This window comes from Fusarium phalaenopsidis, assembly GCF_050370095.1.
Source record: "Fusarium phalaenopsidis strain FUZ10S chromosome Unknown contig_32302, whole genome shotgun sequence".
Taxonomy (NCBI): domain Eukaryota; kingdom Fungi; phylum Ascomycota; class Sordariomycetes; order Hypocreales; family Nectriaceae; genus Fusarium; species Fusarium phalaenopsidis.
In genome coordinates, this window is record NW_028145405.1 from 488786 (window position 1) to 513154 (window position 24369).

The 24369-nt window shown below is 52.7% G+C and overlaps 10 protein-coding genes across 10 annotated transcripts; 6 read left to right on the forward strand and 4 right to left on the reverse strand.

Moving 5' to 3' along the window:
• Positions 1–28: 28 nt before the first annotated feature.
• Positions 29–3348, forward strand: LRP88_07536 (ATP-dependent RNA helicase MTR4; the record flags this gene model as incomplete). The annotated part of the gene is made up of 2 exons (XM_083244065.1): positions 29–3120; positions 3168–3348. 2 exons carry the CDS (start codon positions 29–31, stop codon positions 3346–3348), a joined length of 3273 nt encoding a protein of 1090 aa, XP_083098559.1.
• A 313-nt stretch (positions 3349–3661) lies between these two features.
• On the reverse strand, positions 3662–4504 carry LRP88_07537 (DUF2407 C-terminal domain-containing protein; the record flags this gene model as incomplete). Its single annotated transcript, XM_083244066.1, has 1 exon — positions 3662–4504. The coding sequence occupies one exon, from the start codon at positions 4502–4504 to the stop codon at positions 3662–3664; it is 843 nt and encodes a 280-aa protein (XP_083098560.1).
• Positions 4505–4903: 399 nt separating this feature from the next.
• LRP88_07538 (Ima1 N-terminal domain-containing protein) lies at positions 4904–7082 on the forward strand (the record flags this gene model as incomplete). Its single annotated transcript, XM_083244067.1, has 3 exons — positions 4904–5032; positions 5081–5902; positions 6252–7082. 3 exons carry the CDS (start codon positions 4904–4906, stop codon positions 7080–7082), a joined length of 1782 nt encoding a protein of 593 aa, XP_083098561.1.
• A 314-nt stretch (positions 7083–7396) lies between these two features.
• On the reverse strand, positions 7397–8636 carry LRP88_07539 (TauD/TfdA dioxygenase family protein; the record flags this gene model as incomplete). Its single annotated transcript, XM_083244068.1, has 3 exons — positions 7397–7644; positions 7693–8425; positions 8475–8636. The coding sequence occupies 3 exons, from the start codon at positions 8634–8636 to the stop codon at positions 7397–7399; spliced, it is 1143 nt and encodes a 380-aa protein (XP_083098562.1).
• A 1384-nt stretch (positions 8637–10020) lies between these two features.
• LRP88_07540 (major facilitator superfamily domain-containing protein) lies at positions 10021–12006 on the forward strand (the record flags this gene model as incomplete). Its single annotated transcript, XM_083244069.1, has 6 exons — positions 10021–10296; positions 10500–10547; positions 10603–10796; positions 10845–11009; positions 11058–11243; positions 11295–12006. 6 exons carry the CDS (start codon positions 10021–10023, stop codon positions 12004–12006), a joined length of 1581 nt encoding a protein of 526 aa, XP_083098563.1.
• Positions 12007–12390: 384 nt separating this feature from the next.
• Positions 12391–13376, forward strand: LRP88_07541 (Alpha/Beta hydrolase protein; the record flags this gene model as incomplete). The annotated part of the gene is made up of 3 exons (XM_083244070.1): positions 12391–12506; positions 12554–13140; positions 13189–13376. The coding sequence occupies 3 exons, from the start codon at positions 12391–12393 to the stop codon at positions 13374–13376; spliced, it is 891 nt and encodes a 296-aa protein (XP_083098564.1).
• A 731-nt stretch (positions 13377–14107) lies between these two features.
• On the forward strand, positions 14108–16363 carry LRP88_07542 (uncharacterized protein; the record flags this gene model as incomplete). The annotated part of the gene is made up of 1 exon (XM_083244071.1): positions 14108–16363. The coding sequence occupies one exon, from the start codon at positions 14108–14110 to the stop codon at positions 16361–16363; it is 2256 nt and encodes a 751-aa protein (XP_083098565.1).
• A 1025-nt stretch (positions 16364–17388) lies between these two features.
• Positions 17389–18195, reverse strand: LRP88_07543 (uncharacterized protein; the record flags this gene model as incomplete). The annotated part of the gene is made up of 2 exons (XM_083244072.1): positions 17389–17739; positions 17791–18195. 2 exons carry the CDS (start codon positions 18193–18195, stop codon positions 17389–17391), a joined length of 756 nt encoding a protein of 251 aa, XP_083098566.1.
• A 1724-nt stretch (positions 18196–19919) lies between these two features.
• Positions 19920–20813, reverse strand: LRP88_07544 (uncharacterized protein; the record flags this gene model as incomplete). The annotated part of the gene is made up of 3 exons (XM_083244073.1): positions 19920–19996; positions 20050–20343; positions 20552–20813. The coding sequence occupies 3 exons, from the start codon at positions 20811–20813 to the stop codon at positions 19920–19922; spliced, it is 633 nt and encodes a 210-aa protein (XP_083098567.1).
• Positions 20814–22741: 1928 nt separating this feature from the next.
• On the forward strand, positions 22742–23848 carry LRP88_07545 (oxidase ustYa family protein; the record flags this gene model as incomplete). Its single annotated transcript, XM_083244074.1, has 6 exons — positions 22742–22988; positions 23043–23165; positions 23221–23351; positions 23402–23501; positions 23550–23716; positions 23771–23848. The coding sequence occupies 6 exons, from the start codon at positions 22742–22744 to the stop codon at positions 23846–23848; spliced, it is 846 nt and encodes a 281-aa protein (XP_083098568.1).
• Between the last annotated feature and the right edge of the window lie 521 nt (positions 23849–24369).

Genomic DNA, 24369 nt, shown 5'->3' on the forward strand with positions numbered 1-24369 from the left:
CGATCGCGGGTACACACCATCACCAAACATGGATGACATGTTTGATGTTTTCGAGGGCAAGGTGGAGGCCCCGAGTGCGAGCGAAGACGAGAGCGTCCCCCGCAAGCGCGACAAGACCAAGAAGAGAAAGGCCGATGAAGCTATGAACGGCAACGCGGCCAAGGCGGCCGAGGATGTCGACATGGACGACAAGACCGAGACCTCCAAGGATGAGGACTCCGACGACGACGACACTTCGGACACCCCCAGCCAGCAGGATAAGAAGAGGAGGAAGAAGGAGGATGGCGCGGGTCCCGTCATGACGGATACTTTCCAGACGGCAGAGTCGAGAGAGGTTGCTGGCGCATCTACGTTTGTGCCTCAGGACTCGTCGCTGGTCCTGTCGCATAACATTCAGCATCAAGTTGCGCTACCCCCGGACCTGGATTACGAGTATGTTCCCTTGTCCGAGCACAAGGCACCCGACGAGCCGGCGCGAACGTGGAACTTCAAGCTCGATCCTTTCCAGAGTCTTTCCGTGGCTTCGATTGAGCGGGAGGAGAGTGTGCTCGTGTCTGCGCACACCTCTGCCGGAAAGACAGTCGTCGCAGAGTACGCCGTCGCACAGTGTCTGAAGCGCAACCAGAGAGTCATCTACACGAGTCCCATCAAGGCCCTGAGCAACCAGAAATATCGAGATTTCGAGGCCATCTTTGGAGATGTGGGCTTGATGACTGGTGACGTGACCATCAACCCCACGGCTAGTTGTCTGGTCATGACGACAGAGATTTTGCGATCCATGTTGTATCGAGGTTCCGAGATTATGCGAGAAGTTGCGTGGGTTGTCTTTGACGAGATTCACTACATGCGCGATAAGACGAGAGGTGTCGTTTGGGAGGAGACCATCATTATGCTTCCCGACAAGGTCCGATACGTGTTCCTCTCGGCCACTATCCCCAACGCTTTCCAGTTCGCCGAGTGGATCGCCAAGATCCATCACCAGGCCTGTCATGTTGTTTACACCGATTTCCGACCGACTCCTCTTCAGAACTACTTCTTCCCCGCTGGTGGTAGTGGTGCTAGACTCATCGTTGATGAGAAGAGCAACTTCAACGAGCAAAATTTCAACCTGGTTATGCAAGAGGTAGAGGAGAAGAAGGGAGCTGACCCCAACGATCCTACGGCACGACAAAAAGGAAAGGGCAAGAACAAGAAGACCAACAAGGGTGGTGCGGACAGCGGCTCAGACATCGCCAAGATCATCCGGATGACCATCAAGAAGAAGTTCAACCCTGTCATCGTCTTCAACTTCAGCAAGCGAGAGTGCGAGAACATGGCCATGAACATTTCATCCCTCAGTTTCAACGACGATTCCGAAAAAGCCATGGTTAAAAAGGTCTTTCACAGCGCCATTGAGAGCTTGTCAGAGCAGGATAGGGAGTTGCCTCAGATTGTGAACCTTCTGCCCCTGTTGGAGCGAGGTATCGGTGTGCATCATTCAGGTCTGCTGCCTATTCTCAAGGAGACTATTGAGATTCTGTTCCAGGAGTCTCTCATCAAGGTTCTTTTCGCGACTGAGACCTTCTCTATCGGCTTGAACATGCCTGCCAAGACTGTCGTCTTCACCCAGGTTACCAAGTGGGATGGTGTCAAGAGACGTCCTCTCACTTCTTCCGAGTACATTCAGATGGCTGGTCGTGCTGGTCGTCGTGGTCTCGATGCTCGAGGTATTGTCATCATGATGATTGACGATAAGCTTGAGCCCGACACTGCCAAGGAGATTGTTACTGGTCATCAGGATCGCCTCAACTCGGCCTTCTACCTCGGCTACAACATGATTCTGAACCTGCTGCGAATTGAGGCCATCTCACCAGAGTTTATGCTGGAGCGATGTTTCCATCAGTTCCAAAATGCGGCTAGCGTCCCGTCTCTGGAGAAGGACTTGATGTCGCTACAGCAGGAGCGCGATACAATGAGTATCCCTGATGAGGCGACAGTCAAGGACTACTACCAGATTCGTCAACAACTGAGCACCTACACCAAGGACATGCGGACAGTTATTCAGCATCCCAACTATAGCATCTCCTATCTCCAGCCCGGCCGTCTGGTGCAGATTTACAACCCCAAGGACGACCAGGAGACTGTTGCTGGAAATGGTACCGATTTTGGATGGGGAGTCATTGTCAACCAGACTCCCCGCCGAGCGCCCAAGCTTGGCGAGCCCGAACACATCCCCCAGGAGTCATACGTCATTGATGTTCTCCTGCCCATCTCAAGGAAGAGCGCCGAAATTGCCCCCGGGCAGCCTGCTGGAGAGATGCCCCCTGGCTTGAAGCCGTTCTCCGACGACGACGATATCAAGTTTGCCACTGTGCCATGCCTGCTCACCTGCATCAAGGCCATCAGCCAGATCCGACTTTTCCTCCCTAAGGACGGGTTGAAGACGGATGGCGATAGGGAGACGCTCACCAAGTCTTTGATGGAGGTCAAGCGCCGATTCCCCGATGGTCTGCCTATTTTGGATCCTATTGAGAACATGGAGATCACCGATGAGTCGTTCAAGAAGCTGCTGAGAAAGATTGAGGTCTTGGAGTCGAGGCTTCTTGCCAACCCTCTGCACCTCTCTCCTCTTCTGCCCTCACTATGGGAGCAATACCACACCAAGGTCAAGCTGACCGACAAGGTCAAGGAGACCAAGAAGGCTATTGCCAAGGCTTATAGCATCGCTCAGATGGACGAGCTCAAGTCACGCAAGCGTGTCCTCCGCCGTCTCGGTTTCATCAACGACGCCGAGGTCGTCCAGCTCAAGGCCCGTGTCGCGTGTGAGATCTCATCCACCGAGGGCCACGAGCTGCTCCTCTCAGAACTACTCTTCGACAGATTCTTCAACGAGCAGACACCTGAGATGTGTGCCGCCGTCATGAGCATCTTCATCTTTGACGAAAAGGTGGAAGCTCCCGCTCTCAAGGAGGAGCTACAGAAGCCCTTCCGCGAGGTCCAGGCAAAGGCGAGAATCATTGCCAAGGTCAGCCAGGAGTGCAAGCTCGACGTCAATGAGGAGGAGTATGTGCAGAAGCTCAAGTGGCAGCTAATGGAGACGGTCTACACGTGGGCCCAGGGACGTCCGTTTGTTGAGATTTGGTAAGTGTGATGCCACACTGGAAGAGAATATCACTGACAATCTGTAGCAAAATGACAAACGTGTACGAAGGCTCACTCATCCGCCTCTTCCGCCGTCTGGAAGAGCTCCTTCGACAGATGGCCCAGGCCGCCAAGGTTATGGGCAACGAGGATCTGACCAAGAAGTTTGAAGAGAGTCTGGCAAAGATCCGCAGAGACATTGTGGCCGCCCAGAGTCTGTACCTGTAAGGCCTTTAGTTGTTTCTGTTTCACGAGCAGTTCAAAAGGGTTTTTTTGGCATGTGCTGGGCCATAATTTTGCTATACCATCGCGGGGATTGGGGGAGTTTGGGCGCCTCGGTAAAAAAGATAGTTGTTGTCTTGTCGGTTGTCGGGGCGGTTCGAGTTGTCCCGACCAAATGTTGGGAATGGAATCTATACTAGCCCGTCTTGTTCGCCATCTGTAGTTGTAGTAGACTATTGTATGTAGTACGCTCCATGTAAAAAAACGCCCGACGCCAGAAAGAATGCTGCTGTCCTTGATCATCTAGGGGAAGGCTCTACTAAGGCCGGTCCCCTGATATCCCCATGATGAACCCAATGCAGAGACTAAACACGACGCCGAAGCCGACAAAGATCTGCCATCTCTTACTCCAGATCCCTTCTTCGCGCATCAGCCATGTCAGGCTTCCTAAAGGAAAGAAAAAGCCGACCACCATGGCTCGGAACAGTATTTCTAGTACTGAAGCCATGCCCGTGTACTCGTCCTCGAGCGGGTTTGATTCGGACGGGATGCCGCCAGCGTTATTGTCGATCCACGCGTCCTCCATGTTGCGCAGGGTGTCGGGCGATGGCATGGCATCTGGGGTGAAGCGCGAAGTGTGTATCGACGTGAACTGGGTTCTTAACGTCGAGATCTCGGACTGTGTGAATCCAGACTGGAGCAGTCGGTCGAATCCCCTTGGCCTCGGTCTCGTCGACGCCGTAGGTTTGGATCCCTCAGGCGTCGCGTCTTTGGGTGGCTTGGCGGCCTCCTCCTCCTCCTGCTTGAGTTCCTCGCTCGTCAACTCATCACCAATGGAGCAGTTAACATAGATGCGCGACACGCCCTCCACAGCCTTCCCCTTTCCCTTGGGATCATCCTCCTTCGGCGGCGGAGGCGGCGGCGGCGCCTTGAGTACGGAGCTGAGGGCTGACGAGTCGGGGAGTAGACGGCCCTGGTGGATGAGGCGCAGTCGGCTGCGGGAGGAGAGACGTGTGCGGAGGAGGTGCTTGAGGGCGAGGACGGTTGTTGCGTTTGGCGAGGGGATGTCGAGCTCGAGGTCTGGCTGGGAGGTTGAGAAGCGGATAGTTAGGTGGAGGGGTGGAGGGAGAGGAGGTCTTGAAGATGAGGGTGGAGTGGTCATGATGGCGGCATTGTTGTTTTATCTATGGCGCATGCAAGGAAGAAAGGCTCTTTCTGTTGGTTGGCGACGTGAATGCTTTTTATTGTGGCGACGGAATGTCAAAGACGGCTTGATTCAATGGATGTTGAAGGCTGAGGTCGTCCTGATCTCCATTTGGTGTGACGTGACCTCCCGTAAATCTACAGGGGCCTTGCAGGGGTCGCAGTGCTGCACGCCCCGCGGCAGGGGCTTGAGAGCCTCTAAAATCTGTCGACCGCCCGGCAGAAACCCCAGAAAGTGGGCTTCCATGTCAACCTGGAATAAACATCAAAAATTCCATCCTGTTTTTTTTTTTTTCTTACCTTCAACACATCTCACTCGTTACTTGTCTCTTAGGATCTGATTAATGGTCATGGCATCATGCCGCGCCTGCGAGGGACGAGATACCTGAGTTGCTTCTACTGCGGCAAGAGGTCCAACACCAAATATGATGGCGTCACGAGCCAGTTTCTCTGCCTATTCTGCGATGCGACCAACTACCTCGATGAAGTATGAGCGCCGAACCCCCGTTTTGGACCTCTGGCTGACGAATTTTAGAATGGAGAGATTACGGATCCTCCAGTAGCCACCGAGCGAGAAGCTCCCGCAACGCAATACGCTGTACCACGACAGTCGCCTCCGTCGTCACCGAGGGATAGTATCTTTTGCTCGACATGCCTGAAGAATCAGCGTCTATTTACGTCCTCACTCGCTCAGTACCTCCCCGATGATCCGAATCATCCCGATTATCCCGAACTCGAGCGAAACTACTACCGATACCGAAAGGGGTTGGAAGAGCGATACCCTCAGGTCTGTGATGAATGCGCCGAGCGGGTGGAGGGTCAGATTCGTCGGGCGGGATACACTGCCAAGACGGATCATCTACGGCGGATGATGGAGAAGAGCCGAGGGAGGAGGGCTGATCCAGGAAGGAATACGGCGCTGGACTGGGCCAACAGCTTGGGGAGGGGATTGTGGTGGGGAGGACTGGCGATGCAGATGCTCTGGCACATCAAGACGCTATCATATGTGCTGGAGCATCCAGACGAGGGGATGTATGACCCAGATGACAGGAGCTGGCCGACCATGGCGGTGGCCGCCCTATCATGGGCTGTTGCATTTCTCCCACCAGCCGACAAACTGATCAGCGGGGCGGTTACGGCGAGCATACTATCTGCGTGGTGGAATCCCCAGTTCGTGCAGGTCAGCCGTGGCTTCACGAGGCATCTCCTGGGATTTACGCAGTGGTATTCCTTCCAGGGGTTGATCATCTTTTTCCGCATCTTGTTCCGCCGCGTGCTTGAGATGAATGGAGGTAGGGGGCAATCGAGGAGTGCTCAGCTGAGCGCTCATCTGGTCATGGCGGTTGTCATGATTATGGTACGTTTGCCTGTGTGAGAAAGTGAACGAATGCTGACTTGATTAGATCTACTCTTTTGCAAGGAGGTCCATCAGAGTTGATACCACGCCCCTTTTTGGGAACTCCAGCGCCACCATTTCACCGAAACCCAAGATCATGAGAAGGAAAAAGGAGGAACCAAAAACATTTTCTGAGTTGTTGAACGAGGCCCTGGACTCATCGACGCCTGCGCCTCAGCAGCGAGATCTATTCAGTCAACCACTTGTTAATCCACTACCGCGGCCATACCCTCCCAGCAACCCCGTGAGGATCCCGGAGAGCCCTCGTACGCAATTTAACAGCCTCAATCTCTCTCCACAAAGGAACCAGGAGGTTCAATACTCGGATGAGATGGACTGGACTCCTACCGAGTCTCCAGTTCCGTCACAACACCGAGCCTTTCGCGAGGCGCCTCTCTCCAACGGCCCGAGACCGGCTTTTGGAGAATCGCCCGTCGGCAATGAGCAGAGCCCTTTTTGGTACAAGGTTCCCGCAGCACCGACGACTCCATCCCAACGACTACGGAACCCGCCCAATGCACCTGTTTTGAGGGGTAAGCCTGTCGAGCAGGAGAGCATCTTTTTCCGGGGAGCCGCCAAGGCCCAAGCGCATAGGCAACAGGAAGATGAGAGCGACGTTTCTTTCAAGCCGCCGAGTTTCTTTGCGCCTCAGAGGAGCAACGATGAGGCCAATAGCTTGGCTGACATGTTAAGTCAGAGTTTCAGCTTGAGTCAGGAGAGCCAGCCGAGTGATGCCTCGGCACGACGACCATCTGGGTGGACCGAAGAAAAGCCTGCTGTACCTATAGGGCCCAGAATGGACAAGTTGGGCGTCGAGTTTATGGCTCTCGCCGCTCTGCTTGTCGTGTGGGGACTCACATTGGCTATCCATACCCCTTTCCGTCGGGAGGTGCAACTGGCATTGCTTTCTGCAGCTGGGACGATCGCACTACGGGTGACGGGCGAAGCTAGTAAAGAAACAAAGGAAGAGAAAGGCCCAAGCACAGCGACATATGTGGGCTCTGTGTTGAGCGTCATGGAGCTGGCAGCTGTATGCTGGCTTGGGTGGGAGGTCTGGCAGGGAACTGCGGATGCCGGCAAATATGGCATCGGTGTTTTGACAGTCATGCTCGGACACCAGGTTTGGAGTAGCGTGGTTTGATGTTTTGTGCATAGAGGGTTGCTTTGGCGGGATACATGAGCATTGGCGTTGGACGGGAGGATAGGGGAATGCATACACAAGAGTTGGTTTGTGAGAGTACATATAGAGGCATACATGGGCCCTGTAACTTGATAGTGTCAGCATCATACAGAGGATTGTTGTGTTCCAGCCCGATGGGCCACTATTCACATATTTCATCACATCACTGCCTGACATTCACCAACAGACGATTGTTGTATATCAATTTGTTTATTTTGGCCCTCTGCTGGGATCTTTGCCCGCGGGACATTTAACCAAGACGCTATCATTATACCTTAACCCTCAAAGGGGGTCTCATAGGGCCGCTCAGCCTGGGGCGTGATGCGGGCAAGATGCCTTCGCTGGCCAGACTTCCAGTCGACAAGGGCAGTGTGCTGAACGGATCGGTTGTCCCAGACCACGACGGTCTTCTCCTGCCACTTGACGCGGGCGTGGAAGTCGGCGCCCCAGGCGATGTGCTCGTAGAGGAAGTTGAGGATGGCGTCGGACTCTTCCTTCTTGAGGCCGACAATGTCGCGGGTGACTGTGGATGTAAGTATGGGTTTATATCGGGGAGAGGATTTTGACTTACACTGGGGGTTGACAAACAGCGACTTCTCGCCAGTGACGGGGTGTGTTCGCACAATGGGGTGCTCGTTAACGACAGGCTCACGACGCTTGATGCTACCCTTCTTGACGCTGGCGTTGACCTGCTCAATACCAGAGTGCGTAGCCTTGAGGCCGTGGAGCAGCTTCTGGAAAGCAGGGGACAGACGCTCGTAGGCCTCGACGGTGTTGGCAAAGAGAGTGTCACCACCGGTATCGGGGGTGTCGAGGATGTACAGGAAGGTCGTTCCTGGGGGCTGCTGCTCGTAGGTAATATCCGAGTGCCACGCCACGGAGCTCACGCGAGTCTTGAAGAAGGTCTCATGGGACTTGTCTCCCGCACCGCGGTGCACGAGGTGAATCTCGGGATGTCCCTCTGGAGAACCAGAGGTGGGATGAATATGGTGACGACCAAAGTAGCCTCCGAACTCGAGAGCCTCGGAGATGGGAAGGTCGGCGAAATCCTGGTTTCGGAAGGCAACGACCTTGCGCTCGGCGACGTACCGGGCGAGCTCGTCCTTGCCGGCTTTGGAGAGCTTACTCAGCTGGACGCCCTCGACCTCTGTGCCGATGGTCGGAGTAAGGTGCGAGACCTTGGCGTCCTTTGTGATGAGGTTGGGGAAAGTAGGGTCTGCGTCGCGGCCGTGGTCGTAGTGCTCAAAGGGCTCGAGGGGAGGGTAGACCTGGTCCTTGTTCCAGGTGGGGAGGTAGTTGGGATACTGAGTCGTGTTAGTTTGTGCGTCTACCATGAGGTGATGAGAAGCTAACCTTGGCCGCAGCATACTCGTCAGTTCCCTTGAGCTCATCCTCCTTCTTGTACACGACAGGAGACAGCTCCTTGTAGACACCCTCGACGTGGCCGGGGTACAGCTTGAGCTTGGAGGCGTCGGTGACCAAGCTGGCCGTGGTTGTAGTTGCTGAAGGAGCCATTTTGAAGAAACAGACAGTGATGAATCTACGAGTTTCGACTTGTCTTGGTTAGAGTCTCCTCTGAGACAGATAAGCCGTCTCTTATATATGTATTACACAGCAACTCTTGTTCCCCTCATCGGATATCGCGATCCAGCACATGAATGCCGGCATCAACGCGGGGAAAAGAAATAAGCAGAATACCGACGGAGCCTGAAGAGTCTCATTCGTCGCGAGCGATGTTGCAGGAAGCGATGGAAGCATCACTCTGAGCGACTTCGGAAGGGCATATTGCGTAAGAAGACCGCCGATCAATGAGGCGCGAGTCGACGCTCGACAAGTGGGAGAGAAATCACGCAATGGAGTTTTCTGCAATTGTTTGGGCCGTTGCTAACATGACATTTGCCAAGGGGTTTAGACCGCGACGGGGGCGATGGGATAAGGATTGCGCCATCACGAAACGCTCGCGCCATGGTGGTGTCGCAATCTCTGGGGCAGGGTCACGCAATATGATTGTGACGAGAATACGGGATATCGCTCGGGAGGTCGATTATGACTGAATATTCAAAGAATGTAATTAGATTTTTTCGGTGTTGTTGTATTAGAGTTGTATTTTATAGTTGAGAGTTCCAAGATAGTAGAGAAATAGTATTCCATGTCAGAATAGTACGTACTGTTCAAGGTATACTCAACCCCAGCTTCACAGATCAACTCCCCGAGACCACCACCACCTCCGAGATTTTCTCCATCAAAAAACCTTAGTCTCCCTCATATCTACGGCCTCTCGGTCGGTCATCCCAGCGATTGGACCGGCGACTCCCCATCCCCGGGCACGTCATTCTCCTGTTCTAGACAAAGCTCCGCCAACACAAGTCATGTTAGTCCCTACCTACATGCTTCCAATGACGACCTCGCCATTGCAACGTTCGCAGAGGACCCGACACTTTTCTAGTTTTGGTCAGATGCATGCTTATCCCCGGGTCTCGATTGGTCGGCGAACTACCGCTCCGTCGCCACGGGCTCTCGGGGGTTCAATGCTTTAGTTGGAGGTTATTGAAAGTGACCCCCAACTTTTTTTTGCAGAGATATCCAAGCTTTTCGAGTCTGGGCCTACCCAGCGTAGCTTTTTCGATGGGCATATCCAGGGTATAATCGACGCTTGGAGGCAAAAAAGGTCGTCTCACCGAGCTTGAGGTGATTATCGAGGCTCATCGCGACATTGCTAGTGTCCCGCCCCTGAGGTTGGTTGTCGTGCATCATGGTTCGAACCCGAGGGCATGGGAGAGGTGCCAGACCTTTATAAGCCAGGCCATGCATCCATCACAAGCAGGTTCTACTCTTGACATCTCCGCGGCCCCAAGCCTTCCCTCACTTCTCCGCGGACTCGAACACACTCTTGTCCACCATGGCTGCTAGTGACGGTCCCAACCGGGACAACAAGGAGGTCTATGTCAACGACAGGGACACTAAAGAGGTTCTTGTCAATGATCGATCTCCTAGCGATTCTCCGACCGACAGCGGCGACGAGACTGCTTCTTCGACGGTTGAGCATGTCTTTTCTGACCCTCAGGTCGCCGACCGCTGGCGCAAGGTCTACGAGAATGCCAAGTATGAGAACCGTCACCGGTTCGACCCCAACTATACTTGGACTGCCGAAGAGGAAAAGAGGCTTGTGAGAAAGGTGTGTAGTACTATGCGCCAAGTCAGACTGTTTGCTAACCATGGATCGTCCCGCCACAGATCGATTGGCGTATTACTCTCTGGGCATGGGTCATGTTCTGCTCCCTCGACTTTCACCGGCGCAACATTAACCGCGCCATCTCGGATAATATGGCGAGTCTAGCCCAATCACGGCAATATCAAGTCTTTGCTAACCAGTAACAGCTTCCCGAGATTGGCATGGACACAAACGACTTCAACTACGGCCAGACCGTACGTGTTCCCTCCCCCCCCTGCTCACACACCAAGACTAACATGAGACCTCTAGATCTTCCTTGTTACCTTCCTCTCAGCTGAACTCCCCAGTGGCTTGATCAGCAAGAAGCTCGGAGCCGACAGATGGATCCCCTTCCTCATTTGCTCCTGGTCCCTCGTCGCAGGCTCGCAGGCTGCCCTGCATAGCAAGTCGGCCTACTTTGCCCTCAAGGCCCTGCTCGGTCTTCTCATGGGTGGATTCATTCCGTGAGTTTTCTAGAAGCTTTTCTGAGAAACGTGTTCTAACTGTTTCAGGGATATCGTTCTTTGGCTTACGTACTTTTACAAGTCCAATGAGCTGCCCATCAGACTGGCCTTTTTCTGGACGGCCCTGAGCACTAGCAACATTGTGGGTTCGCTACTTGCTTCCGGTATCCTGCAGATGCGAGGCGTTGCTGGATTGGGAGGTTGGAGATGGCTGTAAGTCTGGTAGCTCAAGTTTTGTCGAATGAAGCTCACATCACACAGATTCATTCTTGAAGCTTCGGGCACCTTCATCGTCGGTCTCTTCTCCTGGGTGCTCATGCCTCCTGGTCCCTGCCAGACCAAGAGTTGGTTCCGTGGCAAGGACGGTTGGTTCACTGAGCATGAGGAGTACATCATGGTTAACCGACTTCTCCGTGATGATCCCAGCAAGGGTGACATGAACAACCGGTAGGTTTCAACTTGCACAGCTCTGTGATATAGAAGCTAATACCCTGGCAGACAAGCCGTCAACCTCCCCCGACTCTGGAGGGCCATCAAGGACTGGGAGCAGTGGCCGCTCTACATCATCGGCCTCATGGTTTACATCCCTCCTTCGCCCTTCAACACCTACCTGTCCTACATCCTGCGCCAGATTGGTTTCTCCGTCTTCAAGGCCAATCTCCTCGCCATCCCCTCTCAGTTCCTCTATGCCGTCAACCTCCTCATCATCACATGGGTATCTGAGCGCGTCAAGGAACGAGGCATGCTCTCGTCCCTCTCCAACATTTGGATCTTCCCTTGGGTTCTCGCCCTCGTTGTCCTTCCCGCCGACATGTCCCCCTGGGTGCGATACGCTCTTATCTCAGGTCTTCTGAGCTACCCATACTGCCACGCCATCCTGGTAGGCTGGAACGCCAAGAACAGCAACAGTGTGCGCACCCGTGCCATCAGCGCCGCCTTGTACAACATGTTTGTGCAGACAGGTAACATTGCCGCCTCCAACATCTTCCGTGACGACGACAAGCCTCTCTACCGTCGGGGCAACAGGGTCATCCTGGGTATTACCTGCGGCAACATTGTGCTGTTCTACATTGTCAAGGCGTTTTACATCTGGAGAAACAAGGTGCGCGACAGGAGATGGAATGCTCTTACCAAGGAGCAGCAGGAGGACTATATCCTCAACACCACGGATGAGGGTCAGCAGCGCTGGGACTTTAGATTCGCTCACTAGAGGAGGAGTGTGGGTGAAATGTGGTAGAAAAGATTGGATAGACGGATATAAGTACAACTGGAGACTAAAAGTTGTTAGCTAAAGACACATGAATATCCCTTGACCCGCTGCCTACCGACTATTATATGCTTAAAATCTTGTCAAGATGTCTCGAAACCTGGGGTAAACTAGTCTCAACTACTGGTTATGCTTCTCCGCAATCCCTTGATGTGGTAAAGCTGCCGAAATAGGCAAGTGTTGGAGATATTTCGCAGGGTTCCCCAACTTTTGGAATAATCACCTGACGTCAATAGCCGCTGTACCTCGGCATCTTGAACCTTTTATACCCTTTCTGCTGACAAGTTTCAATTCCTCTTTTGATAATCAAAAAGGAAACAGTCCAAGATGGCGACTTATGAAACGGCAAAGGATCAGTTTGTCACTGTCGATGGCATCAAATTTGCCTATCGACGGTTTGGTAGGGATCATGGTGTTCCTCTTGCGCTGCTCATGCACTTTAGGTGAGAACCCTCCAAGCATGCACTTGGTGAGATGCTCATTCTTACAGAGGCACAATGGATCATTGGGATCCAGCGTTGGTGAACCCAATCGCCGCCAAGCGTCCCATCATTCTCATCGATAATGCCGGTGTCGGCCGCTCTGAAGGTGAAGTGCCCAAGGTCTTCTCCAAGTGGGCGCAGTACTACATCGACGTCCTCCGCGCAATTGGAGTCACCAAGGCCGATGTACTGGGCTTCTCCATGGGCGGTTGCGTCGCGCAGCTCGTTGCTCTCAACGCACCGGATCTAGTCCGTCGACTCATCCTCTGCGGAACGACACCCAGCACAGGCGAGGGTGTTGTGCCAGCCGCCTCACTGGAACCGTTCAATCGTCTCAAATCTGCCAAGACAGAAGAGGAGCACAAAGAGGCTTTCCTTTTTGGCATGTTCCGCACATCAGAAAAGAGCAGAAAGGCAGGCGAGGCTGCTTGGAAGAGGATCACGGGTGCACGAAAGGACAGGAGCAACTCTGTCGATCCAGCAAACGCTCACCGACAAGGTATTGCCTTTGCCAAGTTTATGGATCGCAAGCAGGCCAAGGATGCGTCGTACGACAGGTTCGAGGAGCTCAAGATGCCCGTGTTGATTGCAAACGGTGAGTTGAGCTGCACGTTGATGAGCTTGGTTACTGACGCGTACGCAGGAAGCGAGGATCTCCTCTTGCCGGAAGAAAACAGCTACGTGATGTGGAGGAAGTTGAGACATGCAGGGGCTCAGCTACATCTGTTTCCAGATTCTGGACATGGCTTCTTGTGGCAGTATGCGGACGAATTTTCTAAGCTTATCAACGATTTCTTAGACGATGAGCCAAGAATTTCAAGCCGGCTCTGATAGCACTAAAGGCAGATGTACTTATAACGATAGGGCTTTAATGCCATCATCAGATACGCCAACTCGCAGCTTCTAACCGCTGAGTGGTGTTTTCTACTCAACTGGCAGCTGGCAATTCCTAGACAGAACAAGGCCCTATTTTGTCACTATATTTAGCAGTAATAGCGACAAGCAAGTGTTTACTTCAGCCGTTCCGGTCTAGGCTTCCTATTGTAGTTCGTTCTAGAACTTGAGGCTGCATTAGCTCAAGGGTCAAGGCGGCCCTTCAGGCACCTTATCTGCCTACCTCCTCCGTACCACGGAGACTTGACCAAGTCGGAGTCATTGCAGGAGGCTACCTTATATGTATCAAAGAGTCCTAGATGATACGAGCTCTGAATGCCACATCCCTACGTCACTGTGGCTCGCCTACTCATTCCCATGCAAACGAATCACGTCTCGTCCTGGGCTTTTCTTGAAATAGCACTATTGTAGGCAACAGCGTGACCTGGTTGAAATTCCCAGCTGAAGCTTCGGACTGGTGTTGGGAGATGGGAGTTGCAGTAGCAACGCTGACACACCTCCGTCATTGGGCGGAGCTGGACATCCAAACAACACAGTCGTCAATAACATAACTATCACTGCATTCAGTGCCAAGATGAGTTTTAATATTAAGGTTAATTCTACTTTCTTTGAAACACTTGCTTACAGTCAATCGTTAACCCGAGTCTCAACTCGGAGAGCATCACAACATGGCCGCTCGCTACCTCTTTATCCTCACCTCTCTCATCGCCATCAACATCCTGCCAGTCATTGCCTTCTTCCCAGCACAATGGAAAGAAGACTTTGCCGGAAACGGGGGCATCTCTCATGAAGACATGACGAGAGTCGCCTTTGAAGATCGGGCCTATCTCTACTTTCCATCTATCACCACAATCTCGAGCAAGATGCGTGCGGCGTGCAAGGAGATTCAGCAGGCAAACATGGACGTCGACGATGACCAAGACCACGCTCATAAGCACTGTGATGGAGAGTCGTTCGTTGAGGCACAGTCACGTATTCAGGATCTCAAGAAGGAGGCTATTGGGGCTCTTTTGGCTCTTCCCCCTGATGTGGCCAAGGCTAGGAAGGCCGTCGGCGAGGCGCTTCATACGATTCAGGACTTTTACTCGCACAGCAACTGGGTAGAGCTTGGAAATACTGAGCCCAACTCGGACCTCATCCGCAACAAACCGATGGCATCGTACATGTCCACGCCTGATCAACGAAGCTGCAGGTCCTGCAATGTCTCTCCCAAACCTCCAGGCTGGGACTCGGACTGGCCTATTCCTTGCAAAGGTATTCACTGTGAGGAAAACACCAATGGCTTTCCCAAACTTACGAGCGGTTACTATCCCGGCGAGGACGTTCTGATTCCGGGAGACTGGAAGTGTCGTCATGGTGGCTTCGCCGACAAGGCGTATCCGGGCATCAACAAGGATAGCAACAACTGTTGGTGGTCACCGCACTCAGATCTGCACTTCAAGGCTGCCGAGTTGGCGATGCAAGCTACGATGCAATTCTTTGATGATATCAAGGATGACACGAGCGGTGCTCCCAAGGCGTTGCGTCTTCTCTTTGGTGTCCCAACTCTGGCTTTTGCTATCGACACGACTGGTAGCATGGACGATGTCATCGACGCTGTCCGTGTTCAAGCCCTCCAAATCGCAGAAAGTCTGTCAGGTACAGACAATGAGCCTGGTCTCTACGTTCTCTCCCCTTTCAACGACCCCAGCACGGGGCCGCTGACCGTGACGACGGATCTGGCTGCTTTTGAGGATGCAATCAGCAATCTTGGTGCTGCTGGGGGTGGTGACTGTCCCGAGCTGGCCTTCACAGGCATGCTGGCAGCTGTGGATGTCATGGACGTCGATTCAGGCCTTCTCCTCTTCACAGACGCAGACGCCAAAGATTCACATCTCATGTCGCAGCTACTGGCCAAGGCTCAGGAGAAGCGCATCAGCATCAGTGTCTTTACATATGCCTCAGACTGTGAAGACAGTGCCATGAAGCGATCGACCATAGTCAAGAGAGCCGACAATGCCTATGGTCAAATCTGTGCTGGTACAGGCGGACTGTACCGCACAGGCCCAAGATCAGAAGTTGCCAACGTCACCTCGTTTATTGAGAACGTTATTACGACTAATCTCGGTACCATCATTCGTGTTCAGGACAAGGTTGATGGATCTGCCAAGGAGTTTGACGTCCCTGTTGATTCGTACATGACAAAGGTGACGTTTTCCCTCCTGGGAGCGGGCGTCAAGTTGGAGATTACGACACCAGACGGGAAGCCACTTCAGCTTGAAGGAATAGGAATAACCAAGACTATTCTCGAAGACAGCACGTATCTGTCACTCTCTTCACCACCACCTGGCACATACAAAGTCACAATCTCAGGCAAGGGCACCTTCACCTTTCTCAGCTCCGGCGTCTCGACACTTCAACTCTCATCCTTCAACTTTGCCAGCATCCGCGGTCGACCAGGTCATCGGGGCTGGTACCCGATGGCCGGCCAGCCACCGTTCGGTAAAGACGTCGGAGCAATCGCCGAGGTAGACGGCCGGTTTAAGACAGCCGACTTTGCATTCCGAGCCCCCGACTTTACTCGGGTGTCCAGCCTCAACGCCACCGCCGGCTCTGGAGAGCGCGGTTCTCCGCGTAACTCGTCCTTCTTTGCTACGATCAAAGTCCAGCGCCGGAATCTTCTGGTGTACGTCTCGGGCGAGGATGATAAGGGCGTCCCATACCAGAGGGCGCTCCCCGCAGTGGTAGTGGCTGAGAACTCGACTGTCAAGTTCCCCAATGCGACGGCTACGCATGTTATCACGGCGACTGCTATTCCTTCAGGGCCTTCGTATGTTCCACCTAGTACATATCCGACGCCGGCTATTGTTACGGCGAGTGCGACTGTGCAGTCGGTGTCTTTTGCTGTGGGCTTGGCTGCTGTACTGTTTGCTCTTTTGCTATAGTCGAAGCCTGTCTTTCAAGACTTGTTGAAGAAAGCGATTTTGGTACTAGAAGATTAGTGTTCTCTACTACGACATGTGTCTTCTCTTGTCATCGCTAGGTTTAAGTTCAGATGCTATTGATATTGAATCCCCCAGAACAATTGAGTTTGGCCATGGTTATGAGCAACCCTGAGGACCATGCTCGTTAGAGGCTTGCAATTATAGCTTCGACTGCATGTGAAGCAGTTTTCTTGTTATTATCATTAATGGTTCGAACATGCCTGCTTGAGTCGACCGGTATAGGCTCAGGTGAGTCCTCGTCCATACAGAGGAAGACAGTACAGGCGATAGCAGCGTCACAAGTCGAGCAGGAGATACTTCCACAAGTACTCAAAGAAAGGAATTGGCTCATTAAGTAGATCCATGTAGTTATCCACTTTACATAGCAGTCCAGGGTTCAGGTATGATGCAGCATCTCGTACATGATGGCTCTAGACCAGCATATTTCTGCTGATCAAATATTTATCCAACAAAAACATGTAACCGAGGTAAATACAACCTTTCACCTCATTCCAGTCCTTGCTAATCAATCCTTTCGTCCCAGGGGCGACCCACGGCCCTGGGCACGTCCATGATCTCGCAGTGGCGTTCACCGTGAGAGTGGCAATCACACCGCCTCACCAATAACACCCTCCACGCAGAAGGTGGCGTCTCTAATGATAAGAAGCTATTCATTGTGGCGTTGGGCGTTTCAGGGACGTGTTGGCAATCTTGGCGAGATAACCTTTGACTCACATTTCTCGCCAATGGCCGGATGCGTTTGGGTCGCCGGATCAGGTCCAGGACTTGGGGAACAGACAGAAGTATTGAGCAATATTTCATTTCGTATAGTCAGACCGCCAGAGGTCGAAAATCTCAGCATCGCACGCCAATTATCTAGAAAGAGAAAGTTTCACAGAAATCCAGATTCCAACATGCGTAAACTCCTTTTCATCCCATCACAGCCAAGACAACCCAGACACCAGTTCTCAGAGTGTGCCAGCAGCTTACTTGCATTTACACTTGGGGTTGAACACGACGGGGCAGTCGCAGCAAACGCTCTCCTTGGCCCAGGTGATGTGGGCTCCCCAGTTATAGACCTGGTTGAGGGTGTTGTACTCGGAGTAGGCCTTGTTGACCTTGCCCGTCTTGGGGTTGAGGAAGACCATATCGATGCCGTTGCCGCGGCCGCGCTTGTTTCCCTTGGGAACCTCAAAGTTGCCCTTCCAGTAAAAGGTGAAGCTGTTGCAGCCGTAGGCCACAGGACCCTTGATGAAGGCGCTGGGGTTGTTCTGCTTCTTGATGTTGCCGCGGATGAGCTCGGCGCGGTTATTGAAGACGGGAGGGAAGTCGTCGGCCTATGAATGTTAGTTGATGCCCACGAGAGTAGAATAATGGTGACTTACAGCTCCGTGCTTGGCAATCACGTCTGGAGACGTCACCCACCAGATAGACTGGGAGTAGAGCTTAAAGTTCTCATCAAAGACCGTCTTTGCAACAGCACCGCCGTCCGTGATGCCGGAAAAGGTAGCAATGTACTTGTCGACGAGAGGCGCAATCTGGGTACGAGGGAGACAACCCGATGATGAGGCGGTGGTCTTGGTGTTTGTGGCAGGGGCCGCGGGCTTCTTGATGACAGGGTTGGTCTCTGGGTGCTCGGCGTTGCCTCCGTACTTGTTGTAGCCGTACTTGGGGAGGTCGGCGTAGTTGGGATAGTCGGGCTGGTTCCGGTAGTCGTCGTTCTCGCGGCGGAGGTGGTGAGAGGCGTTGGCTGAGAGGGCACAAGCCAGGAAGAGAATGGCAGTCGTCTTCATATTTTGAAGTGACCTTTTTGTAAGGAGTGCAAATATTTTATATGTTCTTATAAACGAGAGCGTGCCGAAAAGTAAAGGATGGAAGTGGACTTTTTGCTTTGTTTGACCAAAGGACGGGTTCCTGAGGGAGAACTCATCCGTCTCTTATACACAGCATCCAAAACTCAAATGACGATGGCTTCTTCCCAAAGTTTGAGCCATCCCAGCCCAGACCCTGGTGCCTTTGGACGGCCTCTGGGCAGAATTCCAGTCAAGACGATCGAGTGCCTGGGTCTAGAATGATTCGGCCGATGCCAATCGGCAACTCCATGTTACGCATTGTCATCATCATCGAGCATCAACTGGCTGTGGTGATACTACCGCCTGACCCTGCAATCTGTTTACTTGATATAAGAGGCTTGAAGCAAGCATCGTGAGGTTTCAAGTCGCCTCACTTTATTTGGAGTCGTGAAATGCTACCGCAGCTTTACAAGGACCGAGCTAAAAAGGACTGTCCCTTCTTGGCATCCTCCGTCCCTGGCTTAACATGCTTAGCACCAGATCCAGGACCAAAACGCCACAATTGGACTCTCTTCCCCTCTTCTCCCCAGGTCCATCGTAGGGCTGCTTACCGCGTTAGCGAATCCGAAGAGACCAATAGTCAACCCAGAGCGGAATGCAATGACCCTCCCCCCCAAATCGCGAGGTCCGGCGCGAGCACCCATCCGGCGTCTTTCTTGGCGGGCACTAGTTGAAGCTTGGGCATCATCAAGCCAGTGATGAATCTACAGAACGACTCTGCCTGTGTTGTTCCTCAGCCATCGTGTAAAGCCATGTCCCAAGTCCGCGGGACGTGTTCCTGGCACACACGGCTATGCGATGCCGTTGAGGCCACCCTGAATTCAAATCTTTGCGGTCAGTGTGATCTCATGGGGCTGGCGGTGAGTGCATCCTCATGGCTCCCCTCCATCGTTGATGTTACACCTTCGCCCTGCAGAGCTGAGTCATCGATGATGCCTCGCATGCTCTAGACTCGAGATCAAAAAGAAAAAATCTCTCGATAAGCAAAAGGATCGAACTCGCAGATCTGAACTGGTCACAAGGTCCAAGCCATTGACGACAAGAGCCAATCGTGATCAGCTTGCTTTTTAAACAAGCTATAGTAAGCCACCTGAAGGTCGAGAGCTCTCTGGAGAAGACAGGGGTTTTACTGTGCGGTGACGTGGTGAAGCTCGGAATAGAATATGGGGGGGGGGGGGGTTCCGGTTCAACCACACCATGGGGAAACCGTCTGTGCGGCTGAACTGCTAGACAGTGTTAGAGTGTCTAAGCTTGATTAACAAGTGCTTACAGAGTTTAGTTTCAGGTAACCATCTTGGACAGTGACCGACTTGTGGAAGATGTGCTCAGATGAAGCACACCTGAGCAGTCTTCATCATATCACTCATCGCATCACTTGTGAACAGGGGCATTGTTTATACAACTCAACTCGAACCGTTGCCGGCTCCCAGTTTTTTATTGCATTACCAATTAAATCATTAATGAGAGTATACGAAGTTTATCCCGTTATGCCCAACACCCGAGATCCAAAATGATTAAACCAATTTCCCCGCAATGCATGTAAATATCTTCTCTCGTTGAGATTCGTAAGTCGTTCGTAGAACGTTTCGTGCGTTATGCCGTCGTGTTCTGTCAAGAACCAAGTGTCTTCACCTTCTTCCACCTTGAGCTTCAAAAGCTGTCGCTTAGAACCAGGACTTGATCCAGTCGGTGGTGCGCTTGTAGGCGCCGTAGCTTCCGTACTTCTTGTAGCTGTAGCTTCCTGCAGTATGAATCAGCATCTGCAAGTTTCACCCGTTTGAGGAGATGACTTACCGTAGGTGGTGTACTTCTTGGGGGCGGGCTTAGGCTTGGGCTTGGGCTTGGGCTTAGCACCGTAAGTACCGTAGCTAGGATAGCTGGGGAGGTTCTCGCCGGCGCCCTTGTAGTCGCCGTAGGTAGTGTAGCCGGGGGAAGCCTCTCTCTTCTCGACGTCAACCTCGACCTCGGCCTCAGGCTCGGCCTCTCGCTTCTCGACCTCGACTTCGACCTCGGGCTCGGCCTCTCTCTTCTCGACCTCCTCGCGCTTGTAGGAGCCGTAGCTGCCGTACTTCTTGTAGTTGTAGCTTCCTACGAGGTTGTTAGCTTGGTGTGTTCTTTGGTGGAATCTTGAGAACTCGCGAGTTCCCAAGAGGCCAGGGGCAGCTTGTATGATAGAAGTTCAAGCTCCAAAGGAAGACTTGCAGACAAGATGGCCATCAAGGCACCCATCTTTACAAGTGACCCCTTGACTGGAGAATGCCCATCCCATCGCCAAGGCAAAAGAGAGCTGACTTACCATAGTTGGTGTACTTCTTAGGAGCGGGCTTCTTGGGAGCAGGCTTAGGCTTAGGCTTGGGCTTGGGCTTAGCACCATAGGTGCCATAGCTAGGATAGCTGGGCAAGTTCTCGCCAGCTCCCTTGTAGTCACCGTAGCTCCCGTATCCAGGAGATGCCTCTCGCTTCTCCTCCTGGGGAGCAACGTCAGCCTCGGGGGCCGGGGCAGGAGCGGCAATGGCACCCGCGGCGAGGGCCAGGAAGGTGATGGCGGACAGCTTCATGTTTGAAGTTGTTGGTGGTTGAGACCAAAGAATGTGTGTTGCGAAGTGTGTGTTGAGTGTAAGAGAGAGAAAGGAGCTCGAGAGGTTGCTGAGTGAAGAGAGTGGTGAGACAACAACTGAACCGGGGAGGGAGAAGACGCCTTTTAAACAACGACGATGCCCTCTGCTTGGATGAGACTCTCACTCCCCGGAAGCCGGCACCTTTCGCTGTCGCCATAACCTCAGATCGAGACTCTGAGAGGGCTGGTGACGGCGTCGACCCTTTGGGACTGGGCAAAGATTATCCCATCGGTACTGTAGTTCTTGGCTTGAGCTAGTCTTGCTTGAGCCCATCACAGCTTCGCATCAATGACAACACCTGCTTGTTCCGCCTCGTGTCAAAAGGGCTGTAAGCATCCCATTCGGGCATCGAGTGTGCCCGGATCGTCATGCCGGCAGGTTGTCATTGGTGTCGTTTGGCGAGCCGAGGAGAGCCATCACCAAGCTTCTCTCCGCCATCTGCCAACGATGATCGCGTAGTTGGGCAAAAGCGTTGCATCATTTCCGCTGCAGACTATACTCCCACCAACAAACAAGTGTCAGCCATCCTGCCTTGAGCCGGTGGATGGTGGCTTGAATAGACCCTCACCTCGTTTATGGTCGCCGATAAGCCTGCTCTAGAACGTGGTCGCCAGAGTGGGAGGGCTGAAAAGGTCTAATCAACACTGGCAATTTCCACATTGGGCCCCCCCGAAGCCATCGTGTCGACGGGAAAAAGAGGTGGTCAGCCCTTGAGTAAGGAAGCTTCCTGCGGGGTTCACGATGTCATGTTGCGAGCTTGGCGATGCCTTCAGACATGACATCTATCAATTGCGGGTCATCCGAGATGTTAGTGGGGGCAAAGACCCGAGAAGCTTTGCATATCATGTCAGATGTGCATACGGGGAGTTCTCGTTTGATCCAATGAGGCATGGTGATGGCTTCCACGAGCCGAATCTTGTCGGTGATGTTGAGAGCTTCACTTTAAATGTGGAGATACGATGTGATCGGCCGCTCTCAACCTCTACTGGGCAAAGCAACAACCTCTCAGACGCTGAGAGGTCAAACACTCGCCCAGCCTCGTATAGCTCTGCTGGGATCCGCGCCCATCCCGCCTTAGCAGCAACCTAATGGGGGAGCTATCGCCAAAAGTGTCTATGCCGACGCTGTCAGCTGAGCTCACAACCTCCAACCTCCCACCCTCCAAGTCTCAAGCCCCGCGAACGCCATGGCTGCAAAGACACGCCTTGCAACCGTCCAGACCACGGGCTGAAGCGGCCGAACGGCGAGCGAACCCTCCAAAGAAGCTTCCTTGATGTGCATTAGCCTGTCCAGCCCCAGCCCTGCCAGAGATCGCGCATACTACGTATACTCAGCCTCCCCTCCTCGGCATCCTACTACTACGCCATCATGCACAACGTCTTATACGTCTGCTACCCATCCTCACACTCTTGATCACGACACCATTGGTGCCCGCTTCGTCACTCTTGTCGGCAATTGGAAAGGTGTGATGTGCTGCACCTCGCTCGCTTCAGCTCCGAACGATACGATTCCCTGCTCCGGATCCAGACTATCGAAAGCCCTGTCAACCTTTCACTCGGGAACCCCACGATCACCCAAGATTGCGATGACATCTTGCCCTCTTGCCTCATCGGTCACTGTGTAGTATCTGCCTCGGAAGAGTCGGCCTCGGGAAAGAAGGGTAGGCAGCCACCAGCCAGCCTCCCACCTCCTTGCTTCGACTTGCATCTCAAAATTCTTTGGTCTTGTCTCGCGCCAGACCTTTCGACTGTCATCTCCCGTCCCTCCTCTTCTCTAGTCTCTTTCCTAGTCTTCTTGTGTCTTATTACCCCAGGCGCACGTACATTCGCCTTGTTCCTCCATCACCCTCTCTCATTACTTTTGCAATCATGTCTTCAAAGGAGCAAGAAGAAATCCCATTGAACCCTGACGTTGACGGAGACCTCTCCTCTGAAACTGACGGCGAATCCTTTCACTATGTCCCACCAAGAAGACGACGTCTTAGCCCGTGCAGATGCTTCGGGTGGGTGCTCGCCTTGACGACACTCATTGTTGTCTCTGGCATTGCGGGGGCTTGGATCTCGATGGCCTTTCTCAACATTGACCAGAACTGTGCTGCCCATACAACTCAATGGTGTAAGTCTGGAGTCGCCTCAAACATAAGATTGGCCGTCCCTAACATTGACTTAGCACCTCTCCTCGACGACGTTGCGATCACGTACAAGACGGTCGAGTTTGATGGCAAATTCATGAATGAGAACGTATTTAGAAGGAACGCCTCACCAGAGGTTGATGCTGCATGGGAATCATTAGGTGTTGACGGTATGTCGTTCTTGAGAGCCCTCCTACAATTGCTAACTTAGCACAGCCCGACCTGGTGTCATCTCGTACGAGGATGGTATTGCCAGTGGCCTGGATCGCTCCTTTGTCCAGCGCAATCCCAAATATGGAGGCGGCTTCATCGTGAACGTCGAGGGCATGCATCACCTCCATTGCTTGGTATGGCCCCTTCCGTTTTCAACAACGCTGCAGCAGCTTACAATGACTAGAACCTTGTTCGCAAGTCTCTGTGGTACAACTACGACTACTACAAGAAGATGAAGATGCACGCCTTCAAGAACGACGGCGAGATCTTCCGTCTGCACGTCAGTAAGTCACACTCATATCCCTTGCCACTACCAAATGCTAATCTGTTAGCCCATTGCCTTGATACCATCCGTCAAGTCCTCATGTGCAACGTCGACACTGGCGTTCTTGGCCAGGTCTGGACCAACCCCGAGGATCCCACTGCCTTCCCCGACTTCAATACCAAGCACAAGTGCAAGAACTACGACCACGTGAAGGACTGGGCGCTGAAGCTTCAGGTGAGACATGAATTGCCACGAGACTATGGTCCGGTACTAATGATGAAGTTACAGGCTCCTCCGGTGGAAGGGCTACCGGACGACTTTTTGCTCATGCCCGAGCCGGAAGACATTATGAAGTATACTCCTTAATAATGAATGGGCAATGATTCTACGATTTATGGGAGTTTTGGTCTTGGTAATTTAGTCATGATAGACTACGGCGGTCATTGATGAAGCGGATGGAGGTACTCTCATTTAGATGCATGCCAGATGGCACCACAGTACATACACATACTACCAGGCCCAAAGCCATTCATTATGATATCATATTGGTCATGAGTCTTGAGCGTCAATTCAGCCTGATCGGGTTACGTGTGATGTGATGTGACGTTGAAGGATTTGCCATGTCATACAACCGATTTACCCGGTCCATTGTTATGCTTGACGAGAATAACAACGGCCAAGAACACTCAACAACCTTATTCCCTAAAATCTGACATGATCTTCGTTTACTGTTTAGGATTTATACTTTATCTAATAAACCTAGAATTCCTGATTAGGTAGCTGTTGAGAAGATGTGATCCGCAATGCATTCTAGGTGCGGCTGAGTTTGGCCACCCTATACTTGAGAATATCAACAGCCATGCAGCTAACAACACTTTTGCAATTGT